This window comes from Entelurus aequoreus, linkage group LG05 (genome assembly GCF_033978785.1).
Source record: "Entelurus aequoreus isolate RoL-2023_Sb linkage group LG05, RoL_Eaeq_v1.1, whole genome shotgun sequence".
NCBI classification, from domain to species: domain Eukaryota; kingdom Metazoa; phylum Chordata; class Actinopteri; order Syngnathiformes; family Syngnathidae; genus Entelurus; species Entelurus aequoreus.
In genome coordinates, this window is record NC_084735.1 from 14,926,530 (window position 1) to 14,949,386 (window position 22,857).

The 22,857-nt window shown below is 38.2% G+C and overlaps 1 protein-coding gene across 4 annotated transcripts in view; it reads right to left on the reverse strand.

Moving 5' to 3' along the window:
* Positions 1-22,857, reverse strand: part of gabbr2 (gamma-aminobutyric acid (GABA) B receptor, 2) — a 353,468-nt gene that overhangs the window by 94,662 nt on the left and 235,949 nt on the right. For all 4 annotated transcript variants that reach the window (XM_062047202.1, XM_062047203.1, XM_062047205.1 and 1 more), the window contains 6 exons: positions 18,976-19,036; positions 15,178-15,258; positions 10,352-10,502; positions 10,155-10,287; positions 7,018-7,125; positions 2,667-2,789 (listed from right to left, as the gene is read on the reverse strand). In XM_062047202.1, the coding sequence (XP_061903186.1) occupies positions 2,667-2,789; positions 7,018-7,125; positions 10,155-10,287; positions 10,352-10,502; positions 15,178-15,258; positions 18,976-19,036 (657 nt within the window). The remainder of the gene's footprint in view (positions 1-2,666; positions 2,790-7,017; positions 7,126-10,154; positions 10,288-10,351; positions 10,503-15,177; positions 15,259-18,975; positions 19,037-22,857) is intronic.

Consider the following 22,857-nt stretch of genomic DNA (forward strand, 5'->3'; position numbering starts at 1 on the left):
AAGGGATACAGTCCGTAAGCACACATGATTGTGCGTGCTGCTGCTCCACTAATAGTACTAACCTTTAACAGTTAATTCTACTCATTTTCATTACTAGTTTCTATGTAACTGTTTTTATATTGTTTCTTTTTTATTCAAGAAATCTTTTTAATTTATTTATCTTATTTTATTCATTTTTTAAAAAAGGACCTTATCTTCACCATACCTGGTTGTCCAAATTAGGCATAATAATGTGTTAATTCCACGACTGTATATATCGGTATCGGTTGATATCGGTATCGGTAATTAAGAGTTGGACAATATCGGAATATCGGATATCGGCAAAAAGCCATTATCGGACATCCCTATTAAAAACCCTTCTTTTTAAAAAAGCCTTTTTTTTTTTTTTTTAGATATATGCATACTAGTTATAGCTACTAGGCTGTTCTAGTTTTTATTTTTATTATCTTTTTATTATTATTTTTTTTTTAATACACTGTAGCACTTTGAGGTTGTTTGCTCAATGTAAGGTGCTTTTTACAAATAAAATATATTATTAATATTATTATTAAGGCAGTTCTATTGTGTCCCTACAACACATGTACAGTATAAACATTTTCATATTAACAAACTAGCTGAAATATTAACATGCTAACAACTAGCATGCTAGCGCCAGGCAAGATAGTGCTAATGTAGCAAAAGGAAATGTCTGCCCTTGCACACATGAGAATGTAAATAAGATGCACCCAAATAAACCTCCTAGTGGACTTCAGCAGCTATTTTTCACTTCCCATTTGACGTCAAGAACACATGCTAGTCCAAACTAGCTCGTGGGTAGCGGTCCCCTGCAGGAATGTTGGCAACAAACATGAAATAAGATGAAAAGGAAATATAAAAAACAGGGTTCAGACCCAGGGGGTTTTACTGCAGAGACCTTCTAATAACCTCCCAGAGGTTGTTAGGGAAAGACGCTAATGTCTACTGTCTCATTTCTGCTGGAAGAAAACCAGAAGACGAAAGAAAACCTCCCCAGGTGAGCAAAACAAACCAGTTTTAAACTATTACGTCAAAAGACTCGCTAACATTAGCATGGGAAAAGAACTAGCTCGCTCGCTAATTAACCAGGTGGCACAAAAAAACCACTGTGACAAAGCATTAGATCAGGGGGTCCAACGGCCCGCGGCACATTCTATAAATACTATTAAAAAGTGAACTTAGAGAGCAAACAGGTGAGCCACAAAGCTGTTTATTTATTTAAAAGTGCCATTGCTCAAAAAAATATGAATAAATCAAAATCAATGTTGTGAGAGTTCTGACTCATTCAAAGCGTTTCTGACCACACAAAGTGATCTCTAAGACAGGCTGACATGCGTCACAAAGTAAGCGACTTCCTACGCCAACTTGTGACGCCGAAGCAATGTTAGCATTTTAGCATGTGATAGAGTTTGAAGTTTGTTCCCATTTTGGAAAAGAAACAAAATGTGTTTGGTGGAACATTTTTGGATTCCTGTTCTGTTGCAGTGCCAAGTGATGCTAACATGCGTCACAAAGAAAGAGACTTTGTATGCTAACAATGTTAGCATTTTAGCATGTGATTGAATGTAAAGTTTGTTCCCATTTTGGAAAACAAACAATGTGTTTGTTAGAACATTTTTGGATTTTTGTTCTGTTACGTTGCCAAGTGATGCTAACATGCGTCACAAAGAAAGAGACTTCCTAAGCTAACTTGTGTCGCAGAAGCAATGTTAGCATTTTAGCATGTGATAAATTGTTAAGTTTGTTCCCATTTTGGAAAAGAAACAAAACGTGTTTGGTGGAACATTTTTGGATTCATGTTCTGTTACAGTGCCAAGTGATGCTAACATGCGTCACAAAGAAAGGGACTTCATATGCTAACTTGTGACGCAGAAGCAATATTAGCATTTTAGCATTGTGTTCAAGAGTGGAGTTGGTTCCCATTTTGGAAAATAAACAAAACGTGTTTGGTGGAACATTTTTGGATTCCTGTTCTGTTACAGTGTCAAGTGATGCTAACATGCGTCACAAAGAAAATGACTTTTTACACTAACTTGTGTCGCAGAAGCAATGTTAGCATTTTAGCATGTAATAGAGTGTGAAGTTTGTTCCCATTTTGGAAAAGAAACATGTTTGGTAAAAAAAATTTGGATTCATGTTCTGTTACAGTGCCAAGTGATGCTAACATGCGTCACAAAGAAAGCAACTTTCTACGCTAACTTGTGACGCAGAAGAAATTTTAGCATTTTAGCATGTGATGGTGTGTGATGTTTGTTCCCATTTTGGAAAAGAAACAAAACGTGTTTGGTGGAACATTTTTGGATTCCTGTTCTGTTGCAGTGACAAGTGATGCTAACATGCGTCACAAAGACAGAGACTTTGTAAGCTAACTTGTGACGCAGAAGCTCTGTTAGCATCACAATCCGAGAGTGGAGTTCACTCCCATTTTGCGCTTCTTTGGGGAAGCGTCTTTGCCAGCAGGCCAGCGTGCCAACGTCACGCGCCCAAGCTGGCAAAAGTCTGGCCGGGGGCTCAGGACAGGAAGCTCACATCCTAACCCAAAAATACTCACCACAAGAAGGCAGATGGCACAAGGGCCCGAGGCGGACATTTTGTCTGCTGGTGCTCCAAATGCAATGGTGGGAGTGTCTTGTACGGCGGTGTGTACTTACCTCCAGGCTGTACTCCTCCACGGTCCTCCTCAGCGGGTCCACAATCTGCCAGCAAATGAGGATGCACAAGTCGATCAGCAGCATGCCGCCAACGATGATCAGCAGCTTCTGGTCCTTGATGATCTGCAGGAAGGGGAGGAGACACTTTTATTAGTATGTCACAACATTCCTCTTGATGGCCGTCACATGACACGTATCGCCCACCAATCAGCCGCCATGAACAACTGCCGCACGTGGAGTAATAATGCTCCTCTTTTGTGGCGTGAACTTTGGAGGGATGAAAGCCGTGGCTGGTTTGTGATCTTTATTTATAACGCCGTTTGACGGGCTGGAACGGCGGTTCAAAGGAAAGGTCAGGTGTGTGTTGCTTAAAGGTGGCTGCAACCTGCAGAGTGGAACCATGCCTTTGGAAGACATGCTAGCACGCATGCCGTCATTTCACCACTACAAGCGGCTACTTTTTTCCTAAGCGTTGAACCCTGCGGCTTATAAAATGGTGCGGCTAATAATGGAAATCGTTTAAAAAAAATACATTAAAAAAAGACACTGAAGAGGTGTTGTTTGTGCCGTGGCGCCATCTTTTGGACAAGTTCAGTCACTGCAGCTGCTGCAGTGCACTTCTTTTTAGAGCTTTCAACTTCGGTAGAAGGGCCGTTTCGTATAGCGTTTCTACTCGTCTGGATTCTTCATTCATCACCAGTGTTGGGACTAACTGTAACGCCGTTATTTTCGGCAGTAACTAGTAGTCTAACGCGTTATTTTTTATATTCAGTAACTCAGATACCGTTACTACGTTATTTTACATTATTTTTTATGTAGTATCGGCTAGAAACTGAGAAGATCTGAGTGTGTTTTATTGCAGCGCTGCAGAAGAGGCGCGCTCTGTGTGTGTGTGGGGGCGTGTCTGTGTTTACTAACAAGACATCATGGCGGAGCCAAAGTCGAGTTTCTTAACATGGAGGTATTCTCACTACTTCTCTTTTGTCGAGCACAAAGAAAAGAACATTTTAGTTAAATGTAATTTGTGTCTTGGATTTAAGATCCCATCTACTGCCCAAAACAGCAATTAAAATCTGCTGAAACAGCTACAAAAGCAACATGCTTCAACGAAGCTAGTAAAGAGAGAGACAGACTCCGATGCCACTTCACCTCCACCTAAGGATTTTCACAGAGGCACTGCTAGCCAGGACAACATTGATAGAGCCATTGCAGCGTATGTGCTAGAAGACATGCAGGCTATTTCTACAGTGGAGTCACCCGCTTTCAGGCAGCTAATTAGCATGATAGCTGGTGTCAAACGGCAAATGGCACGAAAACATTTTCCAAGTTCCGGGACACAGTGGACAGTGAGTACATAAACATGGAAAGCGAGCTATAGAAGACACTCCAAACTCTGCCTCTGCTCATCATTCAGCACTGAAGGTACACACTCTGTCAATTCTCTTAAATACTCTTTCATTCTAGACTTCTAGAGTGTTTGATTATCACATCACTCTAAATGTATAGACTATAAAGTTCACAAACATAAAGAAGGATGCTAGTGGGCCAGGCCAATCTTTCCTTATTTCTAAACTAAAACTGGGGAAATGTGTAGAGTGTTCTGGGCTTCAGACATGATTTTATTTCACAATTCCTTGAGAGAAAAAAACGCCTGGTTAGGCTTTGTGTATGTAGTATGTGCCTTCCTTGCTTTACAGCTATGTTGTTATATTGCTGTTTGTTACTTATGTATGTTATGTTGCAGCTATTTCAAATAGTTTTGTCAATTTGTTCTGGCCTGAAACAAATTGGCCCTTTGAAACATATCTTTGTCTTTGTATGTTGTATGTAGACCACATTGCTTAGCAGAGTTCAGTGATGCAAATGCATGTCAAGTTGATCAACACATTGTATTATTCTCCACTGCAATAACAGTACTGAAATGGAGGCTATAAGGGCATTAATGGGGGCTTTAAAAAATAATAAAATAAAATAAAACAGAAGTTACTAAATAGTTACTTTTCACAGTAACGCATTACTTTTTGGTGTAAGTAACTGAGTTAGTAACTGAGTTACTTTTGAAATAAAGTAACTAGTAACTGTAACTAGTTACTGGTTTTCAGTAACTAACCCAACACTGTTCATCACTCCCAGCAACGTTTGTAAGTTTTACAATATAACTTGTTGATTGTCATGTACGGATGTACTTTGTGGACGCCGTCTGCTGCTCCACAGTAAGTCTTTGCTGTCGTCCAGCATTCTGTTTTTGTTTACTTTGCAGCCAGTTCAGTTTTAGCTTCGTTTTGCATAGCTATCCCTAAGCTTCAATGCCTTTTGTTTAATTTTGGTTTAAGCGTTAGATACCTTTTTACCTGCATATTGTGATCACGACAAACCATGTTCCTGACATCTACAAAGCAATTAGCTACCTGCTGCCACCTACTGATATGGAAGAGTATTACACGGTTACTCTACCACGCTCTAGACAGCACCGACACTCAACAACAACACATTATTTGCGGATTATAATTACTGCATTGCAAAAAATATTTTTAACCCAAATAGGTGAAATTACATAATCTCCCATGGCACACCAGACTGTATCTCACGGCACAGTGGTAGAAAAACACTGTTCCAGAAAGCGATCATGACAGGTCCAGCAATCAGCAGTGATGTCTTGAACGTAGCTTTGATCTTGCTTTGTTAGTCCTGGAACATTCCTGGCCTCCAAGCCTACTTTTCCTCCTCCATATGCGCCACTTTGTCTTGCTCTCTGGCCTGGCTGCCTCCATGCCCTGCTTGGCCTTCTTCCTCCTTCTGCCACTTCGCCCTCAATCCTTCCAGCTCTTTGATCCGTCCCTCTCATCCACCCACGCTCGCTGCTTCACGGGCGAGGGGGGAAAGGAGGAAGCTTCCAGAAATACCACGACTAGGGTCTGCATCTTGTTTTTTTACATCACTTGGCCAATCAAAGAGATCATATCTGCTGTTTTCAAATCAGTTCAAGTGCTTCATTGAAGATACTTCAAGTAGACTACTTGGACACCGAATCTATTCTTAACTCCTCATTTTATCGAACATAGTACAAACCCCAAAAGCAGTGAAGTTGTCACGTTGTGTAAATGGTAAATAAAAACAATGATTTGCAAATCCTTTTTAACTTATATTCAATTGAATAGACTGCAAAGACAAGATATTTCATGTTCACACTGAGAAACTTTGTTATTTTTTACAAATATTAGCTCATTTGGAATTTGATGCCAGCAACATGTTTCAAAAAAGCTGGCACAAGTGGCAAAAATGACTGAGAAAGTTGAGGAATGCTCATCAAAGACTTATTTGGAACATCCCACAGGTGAACAGGCTAATTGGGAACAGGTGGGTGCCATGATTGGGTATAAAAGCAGCTTCCATGAAATGCTCAGTCATTCACAAACAAGGACGGGGCGAGGGTCACCATTTTGTCAACAAATGCCTGAGCAAATTGTTTAAGAACAACATTTCTCAACCAGCTATTGCAAGGAATTTAGGGATTTCATCATCTACGCTCCGTAATATCATCAAAAGGTTCAGAGAATCTGGAGAAATCACTGCACGTAAGCCATGATATTACGGACCTTGGGTCCCTCAGGCACCAAAAAGCGACATCCGTGTGTAAAGGATATCACCACACTGGCTCAGGAACACTTCAGAAAACCACTGTCAGTAACTACAGTTGGTCACTACATCTGTAAGTGCAAGTTAAAACTCTACTATGCAAAGCCAAAGCCATTTATCAACAACACCCAGAAACGCTGCCGGCTTCGCTGGGCCCGAGCTCATCTAAGATGGACTGATGCAAAGTGGAAAAGTGTTCTGTGGTCTGACGAGTCCACATTTCAAATCGTTTTTGGAAACTGTTGACGTTGTGTCCTCCGGACCAAAGAGGAAAAGAACCATCCGGATTGATCTAGGCGCAAAGTGTAAAAGCCAGCATGTGTGATGGTATGGGGGTGTAATAGTGCCCAAGGCATGGGTAACTTACACATCTGTGAAGGCGCCATTAATGCTGAAAGGTACATACAGGTTTTGGAGCATCCAAGCAACGTTATCATGGATGCCCCTGCTTATTTCAGCAAGACGATGCCAAACAACGTGTTACAACAGCGTGGCTTCATAGTAAAAGAGTGTGGGTACTAGACTGGCCTGCCTGTAGTCCAGACCTGTCTCCCATTGAAAATGTGTGGTGCAATGTGAAGGCTAAAATATGAGAAGGGAGACTGTTGAACAACTTAAGCTGTACATCAAGCAAGAATGGGAAATAATTCCACTTCAAAAATGTGTCTCCTCAGTGCAGTAAAATGAAACATTTAAACAAACAAATGTCAAATACCTTCTTCTTCATCTTGACATTTTTAAAGATGGCGTGCACCCTCCAGGTCTTGGCGAACATGGCGCCGAAGGCCGTGGTGTAGCCGACGATGAGGATCCACGTCCGCACCTATCAGGGACGACAGGCGCGTCAGTGAAGCGCACCCAAAAAAAGAACAAAGCGTCACGGTTTTCTTTTGAGAGGAATCCAAAATAGTGCTCCTTCAAAGTGCCATCACGCTGTGGGGTGGTGTGGAGTGGCAGCCGGCCACACGCCCGTCACACTTCACAGTAATGTGGATCAGATCTGTTTCCAGAGTTGGTTAAAATAGCCTTGCAGAGCCAAATATAACTACACTGTGTCTTTAAACGTACACCTTCCTACGGACTCCATCACGGAGGCGTCACGTCCTCTGTAATAAATCCTCAGTCGGCACCTGAGGGCGGATGGACGCCTAATGCTTGCTAAAGATACCAAAGTCTGTTTGCCTTCTGCACATTTTCAGCCCGTTTATCATATCCTCATCCAGCTATCGACAATGTCTCATCACGGAACTTTGTGTGATCCATTAACATAGGAGCCTTGTGGCGCCAGGAACCTTATTTTGTTAACTCATCTTCAGGCGCTAAATCAGCGACAAACAATATCGGTAATAACTACAGCATAATTTAGTAACAGACACCTTCATAATAATATGTAATATGTACAATATACACACTGCAAGTATATATATAATGTAGTAACAGACACCTTCATAACAATATGTAATATGTACAATATACACACTGCAAATATATATATAATGTAGTAACAGACACCTTCATAACAATATGTAATATGTACAACATACACACTGCAAGTATATATATAATGTAGTAACAGACACCTTCATAACAATATGTAATATGTACAATATACACACTGCAAATATATATATATAATGTAGTAACAGACACCTTCATAACAATATGTAATATGTACAATATACACACTGCAAGTATATATATATAATGTAGTAACAGACACCTTCATAATAATATGTAATATGTACAATATACACACTGTAAGTATATATATAATGTAGTAACAGACACCTTCATAACAATATGTAATATGTACAATATACACACTGCAAATATATATATAATGTAGTAACAGACACCTTCATAACAATATGTAATATGTACACACTACAAGTATATATATAATGTAGTAACAAACACCTTCATAACAATATGTAATATGTACAATATACACACTGTAAGTATATATATAATGTAGTAATAGACACCTTCATAACAATATGTAATATGTACAATATACACACTGCAAGTATATATATAATGTAGTAACAGACACCTTCATAACAATATGTAATATGTACAATATACACACTGCAAGTATATATATAATGTAGTAACAGACACCTTCATAATAATATGTAATATGTACAATATACACACTGCAAGTATATATATAATGTAGTAACAGACACCTTCATAACAATATGTAATATGTACAATATACACACTGCAAGTATATATATAATGTAGTAACAGACACCTTCATAACAATATGTACAATATACACACTGCAAGTATATATATAATGTAGTAACAGACACCTTCATAACAATATGTAATATGTACAATATACACACTACAAGTATATATATATAATGTAGTAACAGACACCTTCATAACAATATGTAATATGTACAATATACACACTGCAAGTATATATATAATGTAGTAACAGACACCTTCATAACAATATGTAATATGTACAATATACACACTGCAAGTATATATATATAATGTAGTAACAGACACCTTCATAACAATATGTAATATGTACAATATACACACTGCAAGTATATATATAATGTAGTAACAGACACCTTCATAACAATATGTAATATGTACAATATACACACTGCAAGTATATATAATGTAGTAACAGACACCTTCATAACAATATGTAATATGTACAATATACACACTACAAGTATATATATAATGTAGTAACAGACACCTTCATAACAATATGTAATATGTACAATATACACACTGCAAGTATATATATAATGTAGTAACAGACACCTTCATAACAATATGTAATATGTACAATTTAAGAATGTACAACTGTTTGTTTATTTTGTTGACGATTGACCGAAGAATAATAATAAAAACAATATACAAACTACAAGTATATATATAATGTAGTAACAAACACCTTCATAACTATATGTAATATGTACAATATACACACTGCAAGTATATATATAATGTAGTAACAGACACCTTCATAAGAATATGTAATATGTACAATATACACACTGCAATTATATATATAATGTAGTAACAGACACCTTCATAACAATATGTAATATGTACAATATACACACTGCAAGTATATATATAATGTAGTAACAGACACCTTCATAACAATATGTAATATGTACAATATACACACTGCAAGTATATATATATTGTAGTAACAGGAAGTGAGATGAAAGTGACTTGACGCTGTAAATGTATCACGTAGAACCAAGCTATTTTGACAAAAAAGGAGTCCTTACCCCAATAAACTGGAAAAAATGTTTACAAAATGTTTCTGCTCCGCCGTCTGTGGAACGCTCTCCCTGACCACCTGAGGGCACCACAGACTGTGGATGCTTTTAAAAAAAGGCTTAAAAACCCTTCTTTTTAGAAAAGCCTTTTTTTATATATATATATTTATATATATATATGCATACTAGTTCTAACTATTAGGCTCTTTTCGTTTTTATTTGTATTATCTTTTTATTTTTTTTAATACACCGTAGCACTTTGAGGTTGTTTACTCAATGGAAAGTGCTTTTTTTTTTACAAATAAAATCTATTATTATTATTTATTATTATTCATTGAGGTTAGCTAATTTGACTTGTTTTGGAAAGTCTTGACAAGCCAAATGTTCTCGTTCTATTGGCAGATAATTTTGCTTAGTTCAAATAAAATACCCTCATTTTTGAAATTTTTTTTAACACTGACTTTTTGCAGTGTGATTGTGAATGATAGGCAAAATTCCCCCCAAATGTGCAGTTTTCCTATAAAGAACTTAGCTGCGCACTATGGAGCCAGAAAACAGATCATTAGTACGACGACATGGAACTGACCGTGCAGAGAGTCTCGAACTCTTTGTCCGACACAAAACCTCCGTCCAGCCCGAAGAGGAAGATGGAGGCGTAGGAGAGCAGGCCTCCTAAGATGATGAGGTTGTTCATGTAGGGACTGGACATCTTGATCAGTCTGCCAGGACAAAGACCACAGCGTCAGTCCACACTTGTGGCGTGGAGTACTTCCCAGTACGTACCGGTGGTTGCGGTTCTTGATGTTGAAGAAGAGGAAGGCCCCGGCCATGAGCATGCCCAGGATGGTGATGGTGGACAGGATGCTGTAGAGTGGAACGTTGATGTGCCGCCGCTCCTTACGCACGATTGTACGATCTTTGGGCGGCTCCACGCCTGAGGAGAGAAGAAGAAGTGACATGAAAGTGGGGTAACCAGCGACGCCCGGCTATCCGAGAGCCCATTTCCTGTTTCCTCCCGGCTCAGCATCATGGCCGTGGAGTTATTGTGGTCAGACGCGGCACTTCTTTTATTTCTCTCCTCCTTGGCCGATCGACGGCAGCCTTACACATCTCTATTTACCCTGGACACGCATCTCTATTTACCCTGGACACACATCTCTATTTACCCTGGACACACATCTCTATTTACCCTGGACACACATCTCTATTTACCCTGGACACACATCTCTATTTACCCTGGACACACATCTCTATTTACCCTGGACACGCATCTCTATTTACCCTGGACACGCATCTCTATTTACCCTGGACACACATCTCTATTTACCCTGGACACACATCTCTATTTACCCTGGACACACAATTTACCGTGGACACACATCTCTATTTACCCTGGACACACATCCCTATTTACCCTGGACACGCATCTCTATTTACCCTGGACACGCATCTCTATTTACCCTGGACACGCATCTCTATTTACCCTGGACACGCATCTCTATTTACCCTGGACACGCATCTCTATTTACCCTGCACACGCATCTCTATTTACCCTGGACACACATCTCTATTTACCCTGGACATACATCTCTATTTACCCTGGACACTCATCTCTATTTACCCTGGACACACATCTCTATTTACCCTGCACACACATCTCTATTTACCCTGGACACTCATCTCTATTTACCCTGGACACGCATCTCTATTTACCCTGCACACACATCTCTATTTACCCTGGACACGCATCTCTATTTAACCTGGACACGCATCTCTATTTACCCTGCACACACATCTCTATTTACCCTGGACACGCATCTCTATTTACCCTGCACACGCATCTCTATTTACCCTGGACACGCATCTCTATTTACCCTGGACACGCATCTCTATTTACCCTGGACACGCATCTCTATTTACCCTGGACACGCATCTCTATTTACCCTGGACACGCATCTCTATTTACCCTGGACACACATCTCTATTTACCCTGCACACTCATCTCTATTTACCCTGGACACACATCTCTATTTACCCTGGACACTCATCTCTATTTACCCTGGACACACATCTCTATTCACCCTGCACACACATCTCTATTTACCCTGCACACACATCTCTATTTACCCTGCACACAGCCGTGATGAGACGAGTAGTTGGAGCTGGAGTGGGAGCCAGAGATCGCGACAAATGATACCTGTTAGCATACTAGCTTTTTTTTAAAGCTAATTTTGTAAGTATGCACCTCAGTCATATTTTGGTACTTGATGCATGTGACAAGAGCATGTTAGCATTTTAAACACATTTTTCAGGTACACACCTCAGAGTAATATATTTTGGTAGTTGACACATGTTGGCTAACATTTAAGCATGCCAACATTAACAAGCTAGCTTTTCCAGCTAATTTAACCGTTTATATTTTGGTATTGTCATTAATGCCGACTGTAAGCATGTTATTGTTAGCATTGTACTGTTAGCATGCTAAATTTTTTAGCTAATTTGCAGTTTAACAACCTCAGTGTCAAATATTTTGTTACTTGACAAATGATACCTGTTAGCATGCTAGCTTTTTTTAAAGCTAATTTTGTAAGTATGCACCTCAAGTCATATTTTGGTACTTGATGCATGTGACAAGAGCATGTTAGCATTTTAAACACATTTTTCAAGTACACACCTCACACCTTAAAATGTTAGCTTTTCCAGCTAATTTAACAAGTATTTAGCAGTTTATATTTTAGTATTGTCATTAATGCCTTCTGTAAGCATGTTATTGTTAGCATAGTACTGTTAGCATGCTAACTTTTTAAACTAATTTTGCCGTAAAACAACCTCAGCGTCAACTTTTTTGTTACTTGACAAATGATACCTGTTAGCATGCTAGCTTTTTTTTTTTTTTTAAAGCTAATTTTGTAAGTATGCACCTCAGTCATATTTTGGTACTTGATGCATGTGACAAGAGCATGTTATTTAGCATTTAAAACACATTTTTCAGGTACAGTAATATATTTTGGAAGTGGACGCATGTCGGCTAACATTTAAGCACGCTAACATTAACATGCTAGGTTTTTAAAGCTAATTTAACAGGTATTTGGCCGTTAATATTTTGTTATATTTATTAATGTCTGCTGTAAATATGTTATTGTTAGCATAGTACTGTTAGCAGCATTTCTATGTCCTCTTCATGATGCCGTTGACTGGTCTTGAAGTAAACTGTACAGTCGTCGTGTTAAAGATTGACAAAGGAATGTGAACAACTGTGTGGGAAATTATTTGGAGACAGAAAAGAGTAGCATGTTAGCATGTGAAAGTGTAAACATTGTAACTGCATACACGTTCCAAACACTTCACTATTGTTCTTCTATTTTATTTTATTTTTTTATTATATATTCTAACTTTCTATTTTTAAATTTTTATTTATTTATTTATTTATTTATAATTTTTTAAATATTTTGTAGCACTTTGAGATTTTAACAAATGTAAAGTGCAGAATCTACAAAACCCAAAAGCAGTGAAGTTGTCACGTTGTGTAAATGTTAAATAAAAAGAGAATACAACAAATCCTTTTCAACTTATATTCAATTGAATAGACTGCAAAGACAAGATATTTCATGTTCACACTGAGAAATTTTTTATTTTTTTTGTAAATAATCATGAACTTAGAATTTAATGGCAGCAACACATTGCAAAAAAGTTGCCACAGGGGCATTTTTACCACTGTGTTACATGGCCTTTCCTTTTAACAACACTCAGTAAAGGTTTGGGAACTGAGGAGACAAATTTTTGAAGTGGAATTCTTTACCATTCTTGCTTGATGTACAGCTTAAGTTGTTCAACAGTCTCCCTTCTCATATTTTAGCCTTCATATTGCACCACACATTTTCAATGGGAGACAGGTCTGGACTACAGGCAGGCCAGTCTAGTACCCACACTCTTTTACTATGAAGCCACGCTGTTGTAACACGCGGCTTGGCATTGTCTTGCTGAAATAAGCAGGGGCGTCCAAGATAACGTTGCTTGGATGGCAACATATGTTGCTCCAAAACCTGTATGTACCTTTCAGCATTAATGGTGCTTTCACAGATGTGTAAGTTACCCATGTCTTGGGCACTAATACACCCCCATACCATCACACATGCTGGCTTTTACACTTTGCGCCTAGAACAATCCGGATGGTTCTTTTCCTCTTTGGTCCGGAGGACACGACGTCCACAGTTTCCAAAAACAATTTGAAATGTGGACTCGTCAGACCCCAGAACACTTTTCCACTTTGCATCAGTCCACCTTAGATGAGCTTGGGCCCAGCGAAGCAGACGGTGTTTCTGGGTGTTGTTGATAAATGGATTTGGCTTTGCGTAGTAGAGTTTTAACTTGCACTTACAGATGTAGCGACCAACTGTAGTTACTGACAGTGGTTTTCTGAAGTGTTCCTGAGCCCATGTGGTGATATCCTTTACACACCGCTTTTTCATGCAGTACCGCCTGAGGGATCCGAGGTGCGTAATATCATGGCTTACGTGCAGTGATTTCTCCAGATTCTCTGAACCTTTTGATGATATTACGGAGCGTAGATGGTGAAATCCCTAAATTCCTTGCAATAGCTGGTTGAGAAATGTTGTTCTTCAACAATTTGCTCAGGCATTTAAGTTAAGTTAAAGTTAAAGTACCAATGATTGTCACACACACACTAGGTGTGGTGAAATCTGTCCTCTGCATTTGACCCATACCCTTGATCACCCCCTGGGAGGTGAGGGGAGCAGTGGGCAGCAGCGTAGCTGCGCCCGGGAATCATTTTTGGTGATTTAACCCCCAATTCCAACCCTTGATGCTGAGTGCCAAGCAGGGAGGTAATGGGTCCCATTTTTATAGTCTTTGGTTTGTTGACAAAGTGGTGACCCTCGCCCCGTCCTTGTTTGTGAATGACTGAGCATTTCATGGAAGCTGCTTTTATACCCAATCATGGCACCCACCTGCTCCCAATTAGCCTGTTCACCTGTGGGATGTTCCAAATAAGTCTTTGATGAGCATTCCTCAACTTTATCAGTCTTTTTTGCCACTTGTGCCAGCTTTTTTGAAACATCTCGCAGGCATCCAATTCCAAATGAGCTAATATTTGCAAAAAATAACAAAGTTTCTCAGTGTGAACATGAAATATCTTGTCTTTGCAGTCTATTCAATTGAATATAAGTTGAAAAGGATTTATTGTATTCTCTTTTTATTGACCATTTACACAACGTGACAACTTCACTGCTTTTGGGCTTTGTATGTGTTAAACATGCTTGTGTTATCATGAAACACCTTTAACTTGTTAACAAAAACATCTCTTTCAACATAAATACAAATATAAATGATATATAAGAATGAGGTAGTCAATTGAAAAGTATGTGTGGGCACCCCTGTATTAAACAATATTCTGCAGGGTTCTTCTCGTAACATTACACTTTCTATTGTGTGCTTTTGTCCTTGAACAATTTAACTCATTTCCAGAACATTCCCTGGGCCTCTTGTTTGTCCATCAGTTAGTTAGTAGGCCATTTACGCCCAAATGTTTTTGTAATAAAATGTTCTTCTTCTACACATCTTGGCTAAAGGTAAGCAACAGGTGTGTTTACCTTGGAAGCGTATGGAGTTGTTGATGAGGTCGAGCACGTCGGCGATGGCGTTGTATTCCCCCACCTTCACCTCCTGACCCTCTGTTGCCAACAAAGACACACAATTATGCTTGATGGGCGACTTGGACTAAACAAAGAAGTAGTTCCCAATTAGAGGCTGGGGGTAAAGACAAAACAAGAACATATCCATAACAGATAATAAAGCACTCGCATCATTTAAGGAACGTGCTGCAGTTTAATATGCTTTTTAATATGCTTTTCTTCTTTTATATGGTTTCAATTATCCCTTTATTTCACCTCAAGGAGAGCAGACGGGCAATAAAGAGGAGCTATGAAGAGGAGGGCAAACAAGCAAACACCATGAATGCTAAAGGCAACATTTTGGAGTGTTTTCCCGCCGGGAGACCTTGTCAGACAAACAGCAGCACGGGAGGCAGACTGTCATTCAGTCTTCACTTCCTCCATCGCCTACTTTCATCTTTGGACTTTTGCACAGCGCAGACCATGCAAACATTGACTTGTAAATAGAGATGCCGATAAATGCTTTAAAATGTAATATCAGAAATTATCGATATCATTTTTTTTTATTATCGGTATTTTTTTTTTTTTTTAATTAAACCAACATGAAAAACACAAGATACACTTACAATTAGTGCACCAACCCAAAAAACCTCCCTCCCCCATTCACACTCATTCACACAAAAGGGTTGTTTCTTTCTGTTATTAATATTCTGGTTCCTACATTATATATCAATATATATCAATACAGTCTGCAAGGGATACAGTCCGTAAGCATTATATATCAATACATATCAATACAGTTTGCAAGGGATACAGTCCGTAAGCATTATATATCAATATATATCAATACAGTCTGCAAGGGATACAGTCCGTAAGCACACATGATTGTGCGTGCTGCTGCTCCACTAATAGTACTAACCTTTAACAGTTTATTTTACTAATTTTCATTCATTACTAGTTTCTATGTAACTGTTTTCATATTGTTTTACTTTCTTTTTTATTCAATAAATTGTTTTTAATTTATTTATCTTATTTCATTTTATACATTTTTAAAAAAAGGACCTTATCTTCACCATACCTGGTTGTCCAAATTAGGCATAATAATGTGTTAATTCCACGACTGTATATATCGGTGTCGGTAATTAAGAGTTGGACAATATCAGAATATCGGATATCGGCAAAAAGCCATTATCGGACATCCCTACTTGTAAACCATATGTGCGTACACAAATTAGGATCGATGAGGAGAGGTTTTTTTTTCTATCGATTATTTGTTCCATTAATTTGTAGATTTGATTTAATTTTGTAAATAAATGTTTTTAGCAGAGTGGTGCAACACATTTTTGACCAAAATTGCCCCAAAATACAATAATCTTTGTTGTAGAAACTAGGTTTGTACCAATAGTTTGGTACTGGTACCAAAATGTATTTCGATACTTTTTTAAATAAAGGGGACCACAAAAAAATGGCATTATTGGCTTTATTTTAACAACAAATCTTAGGGTACATGAAACATATGTTTATTATTGCAGTTAAGTCCTTAAATAAAATAGTGAACATATTAGACAACTTGTCTTTTAGTAGTAAGTAAACAAACAAAGGCTCCTAATTAGTCTGCTGACGTATGCAGTAACATATTGTGTCATTTATGCACCTATTATTTTGTACACATTATAAAGGACAAGCTGTAAAAACTGATTATTAATCTACTTGTTCATTTACTGTTAATATCTGCTTGTTTTCTGTTTCAACATGTTCTATCTACACTTCTGGTAAAATGTAATAATCACTTATTCTTCTCTTCTTTGATATTTTACATTAGTTTTGGATGATACCAAACATTTATGTATCGATCCGATACCAAGTAGATACAGGATCATACATTGGTCATATACAAAGTCCTCATGTGTCCAGGGACGTATTTCCTGACTTTATGAAAATAATATGATTTTTGATGTTTTTTTAAAAAGAAAAAAGATTTTGTGACGATAAATAATATAGATGTAATCATAGTAGTATGGACTAGATACACTCTTGTACTTGGTATCATTACAGTGGATGTCAGGTGTAGATCCACCCATGGCATTTGTTTACATTGCGATGCCGGTGAGCTACGGTGTGTAGTGAAGCATGTTTAGCGAATCCTCCTCCTCCAGTGATAACGGTACTTGTAAGAAACATACTTTATTTGTCGCCATGGAGACAAGGATTAGTGATTTAGAAGTAGCTAAAACACTGCCGACTGCGGATGGACATTAGCCGCTAACTTGCTAGCCATGTCTTAAAGCAGCTCTTCCTGAGGGTGTTTCAGTGTTATAACTTCACCTTTATCTTTACTTTTTACACCAAAATGCGTCCATTCTCCCTTTTCTGTCTACACACTGTGTCTGCTTGTAAGTACTCTGTGTGTGTGCGCTGCCCAACATGCTCCTCTGATTGTAAAACCGGCAATGTGACGACGACGCGTGATCCGGTACCTACCAAACAGAGTATAGTACCGTTTTTGATTAATTAGTACCGTTATACTATATTAGTACATACCGTACAACCCTAGTAGAAACTTAAAATGCGTGCCATGTGTGATGTTTGTAGGAGTGTTTTCATGCATATTTGTACGTGCTATCGTAATGTAATACAGCGATAGCATTAAACAATTACGAGTGTCTGTGTTAGTATTTGTGGAGGGAGGTGTGGCCAGCGCTGCCTGCAGGAGCGGAGGTCACCGCCTCTGTCCATGGTGCTGAGGACAGAGCACCGTCAGACGGGGGCGTGGCAGTGCCGACGGCGAGACACAGCTGTACAGGTGATTAGATTTCCCAGGTGGTACGAGTTGTCTAGTCACCCGTTGTCTTTAACAGTAGCGGTCGGGAACAGCAGGAGAAGAAGGGCTTGGAGAGTTTGGAGAGGAATGACACGGACTGAAAAGTCAAATATTGAAATCATTGATGATGACCTTGTTCAACTCTGAACGCCTGATTCCTGTGGACGTGTGATCAGCGGAACCTGCTAGGAAGCCACTTCCACAGTGTTATTAACTTACAACGGCATTCTTTTTGTATTGTTTCACCTTCACAGATTCCTCAGTAAATTCACCAAAACGTCACCGTGGAGTTATTGAGTCTGTTTAGCTGATTAGAGAGCTAGCTTCCGTATATAGTGGGTCCATGACCATGACTTCTGTTTTGTTTGATCCACCGTTTTACTGCCGTGTCACAGACAACGTTTGGAAACAATTAAGGTATGTAAATAAAGATTTACAAAATATTTCTGTGTAAATAAGTCATTTCACAACTGTGGCTTATAGCCATCTGCAACTCATTTAGTTTTCTTCTCAAATGTAGTGGGTGTGGCTTATACACCGGTGCGCTCTATAGTCCAGAACTTAGGGTATTTAACACTTATTGCTTGAAACATGTCCTGTTCTGAACATAACGTAACATTCCTCCATTGGCCTCCTCAAAGTGTTCCAACCAGACTGGATTTGGACAACCAAAACTCTTTAGCCTCCATTTTCCACAAGCGGACACGCCAACTCTGAGCCTTTTTAAAAAAATGTTTATATATATATATATATATATATCCGAGTCCACTTGGTCGCGATCCAAGCTCATCATGTGCGACGTAAGCGAGTTATGCTAAATGGCTAGACTGCACCACAACAATGCGATTGTTCTGGGAGCACGGATGATTCCTTTTTTTGGCTTTTTCTGCAAGATTTCTGAAACCTGCAGAGGGGATTTTCTCCCATCCACCGCAGACGAACATGTGACTGTTTACCTTGAAACTGGTTGAACTTGATGGTGCCCATGCGCTCTCCGTTGCGGAACATGACCTGGCCCTGAAAGAAAGACAACGCGCCATGAAACACTCCACATTTTAACCATTGGAATCATTTCTATAGTTTGAAAACATCATTGAAGTGTTAATGATCCAGGTAACTGACTTTTTTATGCTGTTTTGCAGTCACGTGACTTCAAACTTGACACATTATTGGCTGCTTCTGAGACACGATCAATTGCTTCTGTCTAGAGATGTCCAATAATATCGGCCGATAAATGCTTTTAAATGTAATATCAGTGTTTCCCATAAACTGCCAAGATACCTGTGGCGGTGGGGGCGTGGCTATGGGCGTGGTCACCATGACATCATCGAGTAATTTGCATAATTTACTACAATGATATGATTTTCTATAAAAAGGCTCAAAAAATGTGTTCTTACTAATTAATAATAACAGTTTTGTTTTAAACGTCCATCCATCCATTTTACAATATAATTACAACACTTCATGTACATATTTATATACAGATTTTAACAATAAGTTATTCACTGAAATATATTTATTAATTGTGGTTCTTACAAAAAATATATTTTATAAAATATAAAAGCTAAAATGTCTCTTAAAGCTCTGCCCCTTTAATTAGTGCATACTAAATAATTTAACTTTAGCCTACTACTACAACCATATTATTTACCAGCAACATAAAGTGAAACAGAGGCAGAGGTGTCCTGCCACAGTCAGTAACAAATAAACATAAAACAGTAGTGGTCAAATACAAATAAGGCAACAAGAGAAGTATCCTACACTTCTCTTTTGTAAAGTAAATCTGAACAGCCCATATGGGCATCTACATCTACTATATGATTTGCCTGAGAAGCTGGACAGGACAAAAAAAAATAAAAAAATGTTTTTTTTATTTTTATTTTTATTTTATTTGTGGCGGACGTAATTCTTTCGTGGCGGGCCGCCACAAATAAATGAATGTGTGGGAAACACTGAATATAAGAAATGATCGGTATCGGTTTCAAAAAGTCAAATTAATGACTTTTTAAAACGCCGCTGTACGGAGCGGTACATATCTGGTAAAACACGGACGTAGGGCTTACTTGCCAACAATCCCGATTTTCCCGGGAGACTCCCGAATTTCAGTGCCACTCCCATGGCAACCATTCTCCCGATTTCCACCCGGACAACAATATTGGGGGCGTGCCTTAAAGGCACTGCCTTTAGCGTCCTCTACAACCTGTCGTCACGTCTGCTTTTCCTCCATACAAACAGCGTGCCTGGCCCCGTCACATAACATATTTTACATTTTACACACACATAAGTGAATGCAATGCATACTTGATCAACAGCCATACAGGTCACACTGAGGGTGGCCGTATAAACAACTTTAACACTGTTACAAATATGCGCCACACTGTGAACCCACACCAAACAAGAATGACAAACACATTTCGGGACAACATCCGCACCGTAACACAACATAAACACAACAGAATTAATACCCAGAACCCCTTGCAGCACTAACTCTTCTGGGACGCTACATTATACACCCCCGCTACCCTAAACCCCGCCTCCCCGTCGGTATGGAGGCAAAAAACTCAAAATCTCACCAAGTGTATATTTCTCATTTCTAGTTCAAGTACAATAACTTTTGCTTCATTTCAAGATCACTTTTACGTTGTTAAAGCTTAAATATAATTTGCTCATTACCAGTGAATTTAGTGAAGTGAATTTATATTTATATAGCGCTTTTCTCTAGTGACTCAAAGTGCTTTACATAGTGAAACCCAATATCTAAGTTACATTTAAAGCAGTGTGGGTGGCACTGGGAGCAGGTGGGTAAAGTGTCTTGCCCAAGGACACAACGGCAGTGACTAGGATGGCGTAAGCGGGAATCGAACCTGGAACCCTCAAGTTGCTGGCACGACCTCTCTACCAACCGAGCTATGCCGCCCACCACCAGCAAAATAAAAGTGTATTATTTTTTTGTACTCTTTTTAAGAGGGGCATTTTTTCCAGTCTGTGATGAGGTGGTGACTTGTCCATAACTGAACCCCCAACTATGTCAAAATCTCCCCAAACTTGTCCCATTCATTTGTGATGCAAAATGTTTGGTCCAACTATTAGTTTTTATGTTATTAACATGTAATTAACATGTTATTATTCATAACTGAACACCCAACTGTCAAAATCGCCCCAAACTTGTCCCATTCGTTTCTGCAGCTAAATGTTTGATCCAACTATTACAATTTCTATGTTATCAACGTATTAAGTTTTGTTATTAACACGTAATTACCATGTTAGTAATCATAACTGAACTCCCAACTGTCAAAATGTTTGGTCCAACTATTACAATTTCTATGTTATTAACGTGATATGTTTTATGTTATTAACATGTACAGTGTTTCCCATAAACTGCCAAGATACCTGTGGCGGTGGGGGCGTGGCTATGGGCGTGGTCACCATGACATCATCGACTAATGTGCATAATTTACTACAATGATATGATTTTCTCTAAAAAGGCTCAAAAAATGTATACTTACTAATTAATAATAACAGTTTTGTTTTAAACGTCCATCCATCCATCCATCCATTTTACAATATAATTACAACACTTTATGTACATATTTATATACAGATGTGAACAATAAGTTATTCACTGAAATATATTTATTAATTGTGGTTCTTACAAAAAATATATCTTATAAAATATAAAAGCTAAAATGTCTCTTAAAGCTCTGCCCCTTTAATTAGTGCATACTAAATAATTTAACTTTAGCCTAGTACTACAACCATATTATTTACCAGCAACATAAAGTGAAACAGAGGCAGAGGTGTCCTGCCACAGTCAGTAACAAATAAACAGAAAACAGTAGTGGTCAAATACAAATATGGCAACAAGAGAAGTATCCTACACTTCTCTTTTGTAAAGTAAATCTGAACAGCCTATATGGGCATCTACATCAACTATATGATTTGCCTGAGAAGCTGGACAAAAAAAAAATAATAATAAAAAAATAAAATAAAAAATATTTTTTTATTTGTGGCGGACGTAATTCTTTCGTGGCGGCCCGCCACAAATAAATGAATGTGTGGGAAACACTGATGTATATAACATTATATTAATCATATCTGAACCCAAACTGTCCAAATCTCCCCAAACTTGTGTTACATTTGTGCTGCAAAACATTTTTGGTCAAACTATTATAGTTTTTAAGTTGTTAATGTGTTATTAATCATAACTGAACACTCCCAACTGTAAAATCTCCCCAAACTTGTCACATTCGTTTGTGCAGCAAAATGTTTGGTGCAACTATTATAGTTTTTATGTTATTAATGTGTAATTAACATGTTATTATTCATATCTCAACCCCCAACTGTCCAAATCTCCCCAAACTTGTGTTACATTTGTGCTGCAAAACATTTTTGGTCTAGCTATTAGAGCTTTTAAATTATTAACGTGTAATTAACATGTTATTAATCATAACTGAACCTCCAACTGTCAAAATCTCCCCAAACTTGTCCCATTCGTTGGTGCAGCAAAATGTTTGATCTAACTATTACAGTTTTTATGTTTATTAACGTGTTAAGTTTTGTTATTAACGTGTAATTACCATGTTATTAATCATAACTGAACTCCAACTGTCAAAATGTTTGGTCCAACTATTATAATTTTTATGTTATTAACATCATATGTTTTATGTTATTAACATGTAATTAACATTATATTAATCACATCTGAACCCAAACTGTCCAAATCTCCGCAAACTTGTGTTACATTTGTGCTGCAAAACATTTTTGGTCAAACGATTATAGTTTTTAAGTTGTTAACGTGTAATTAACGTGTTATTAATCATAACTGAACACTCCCAACT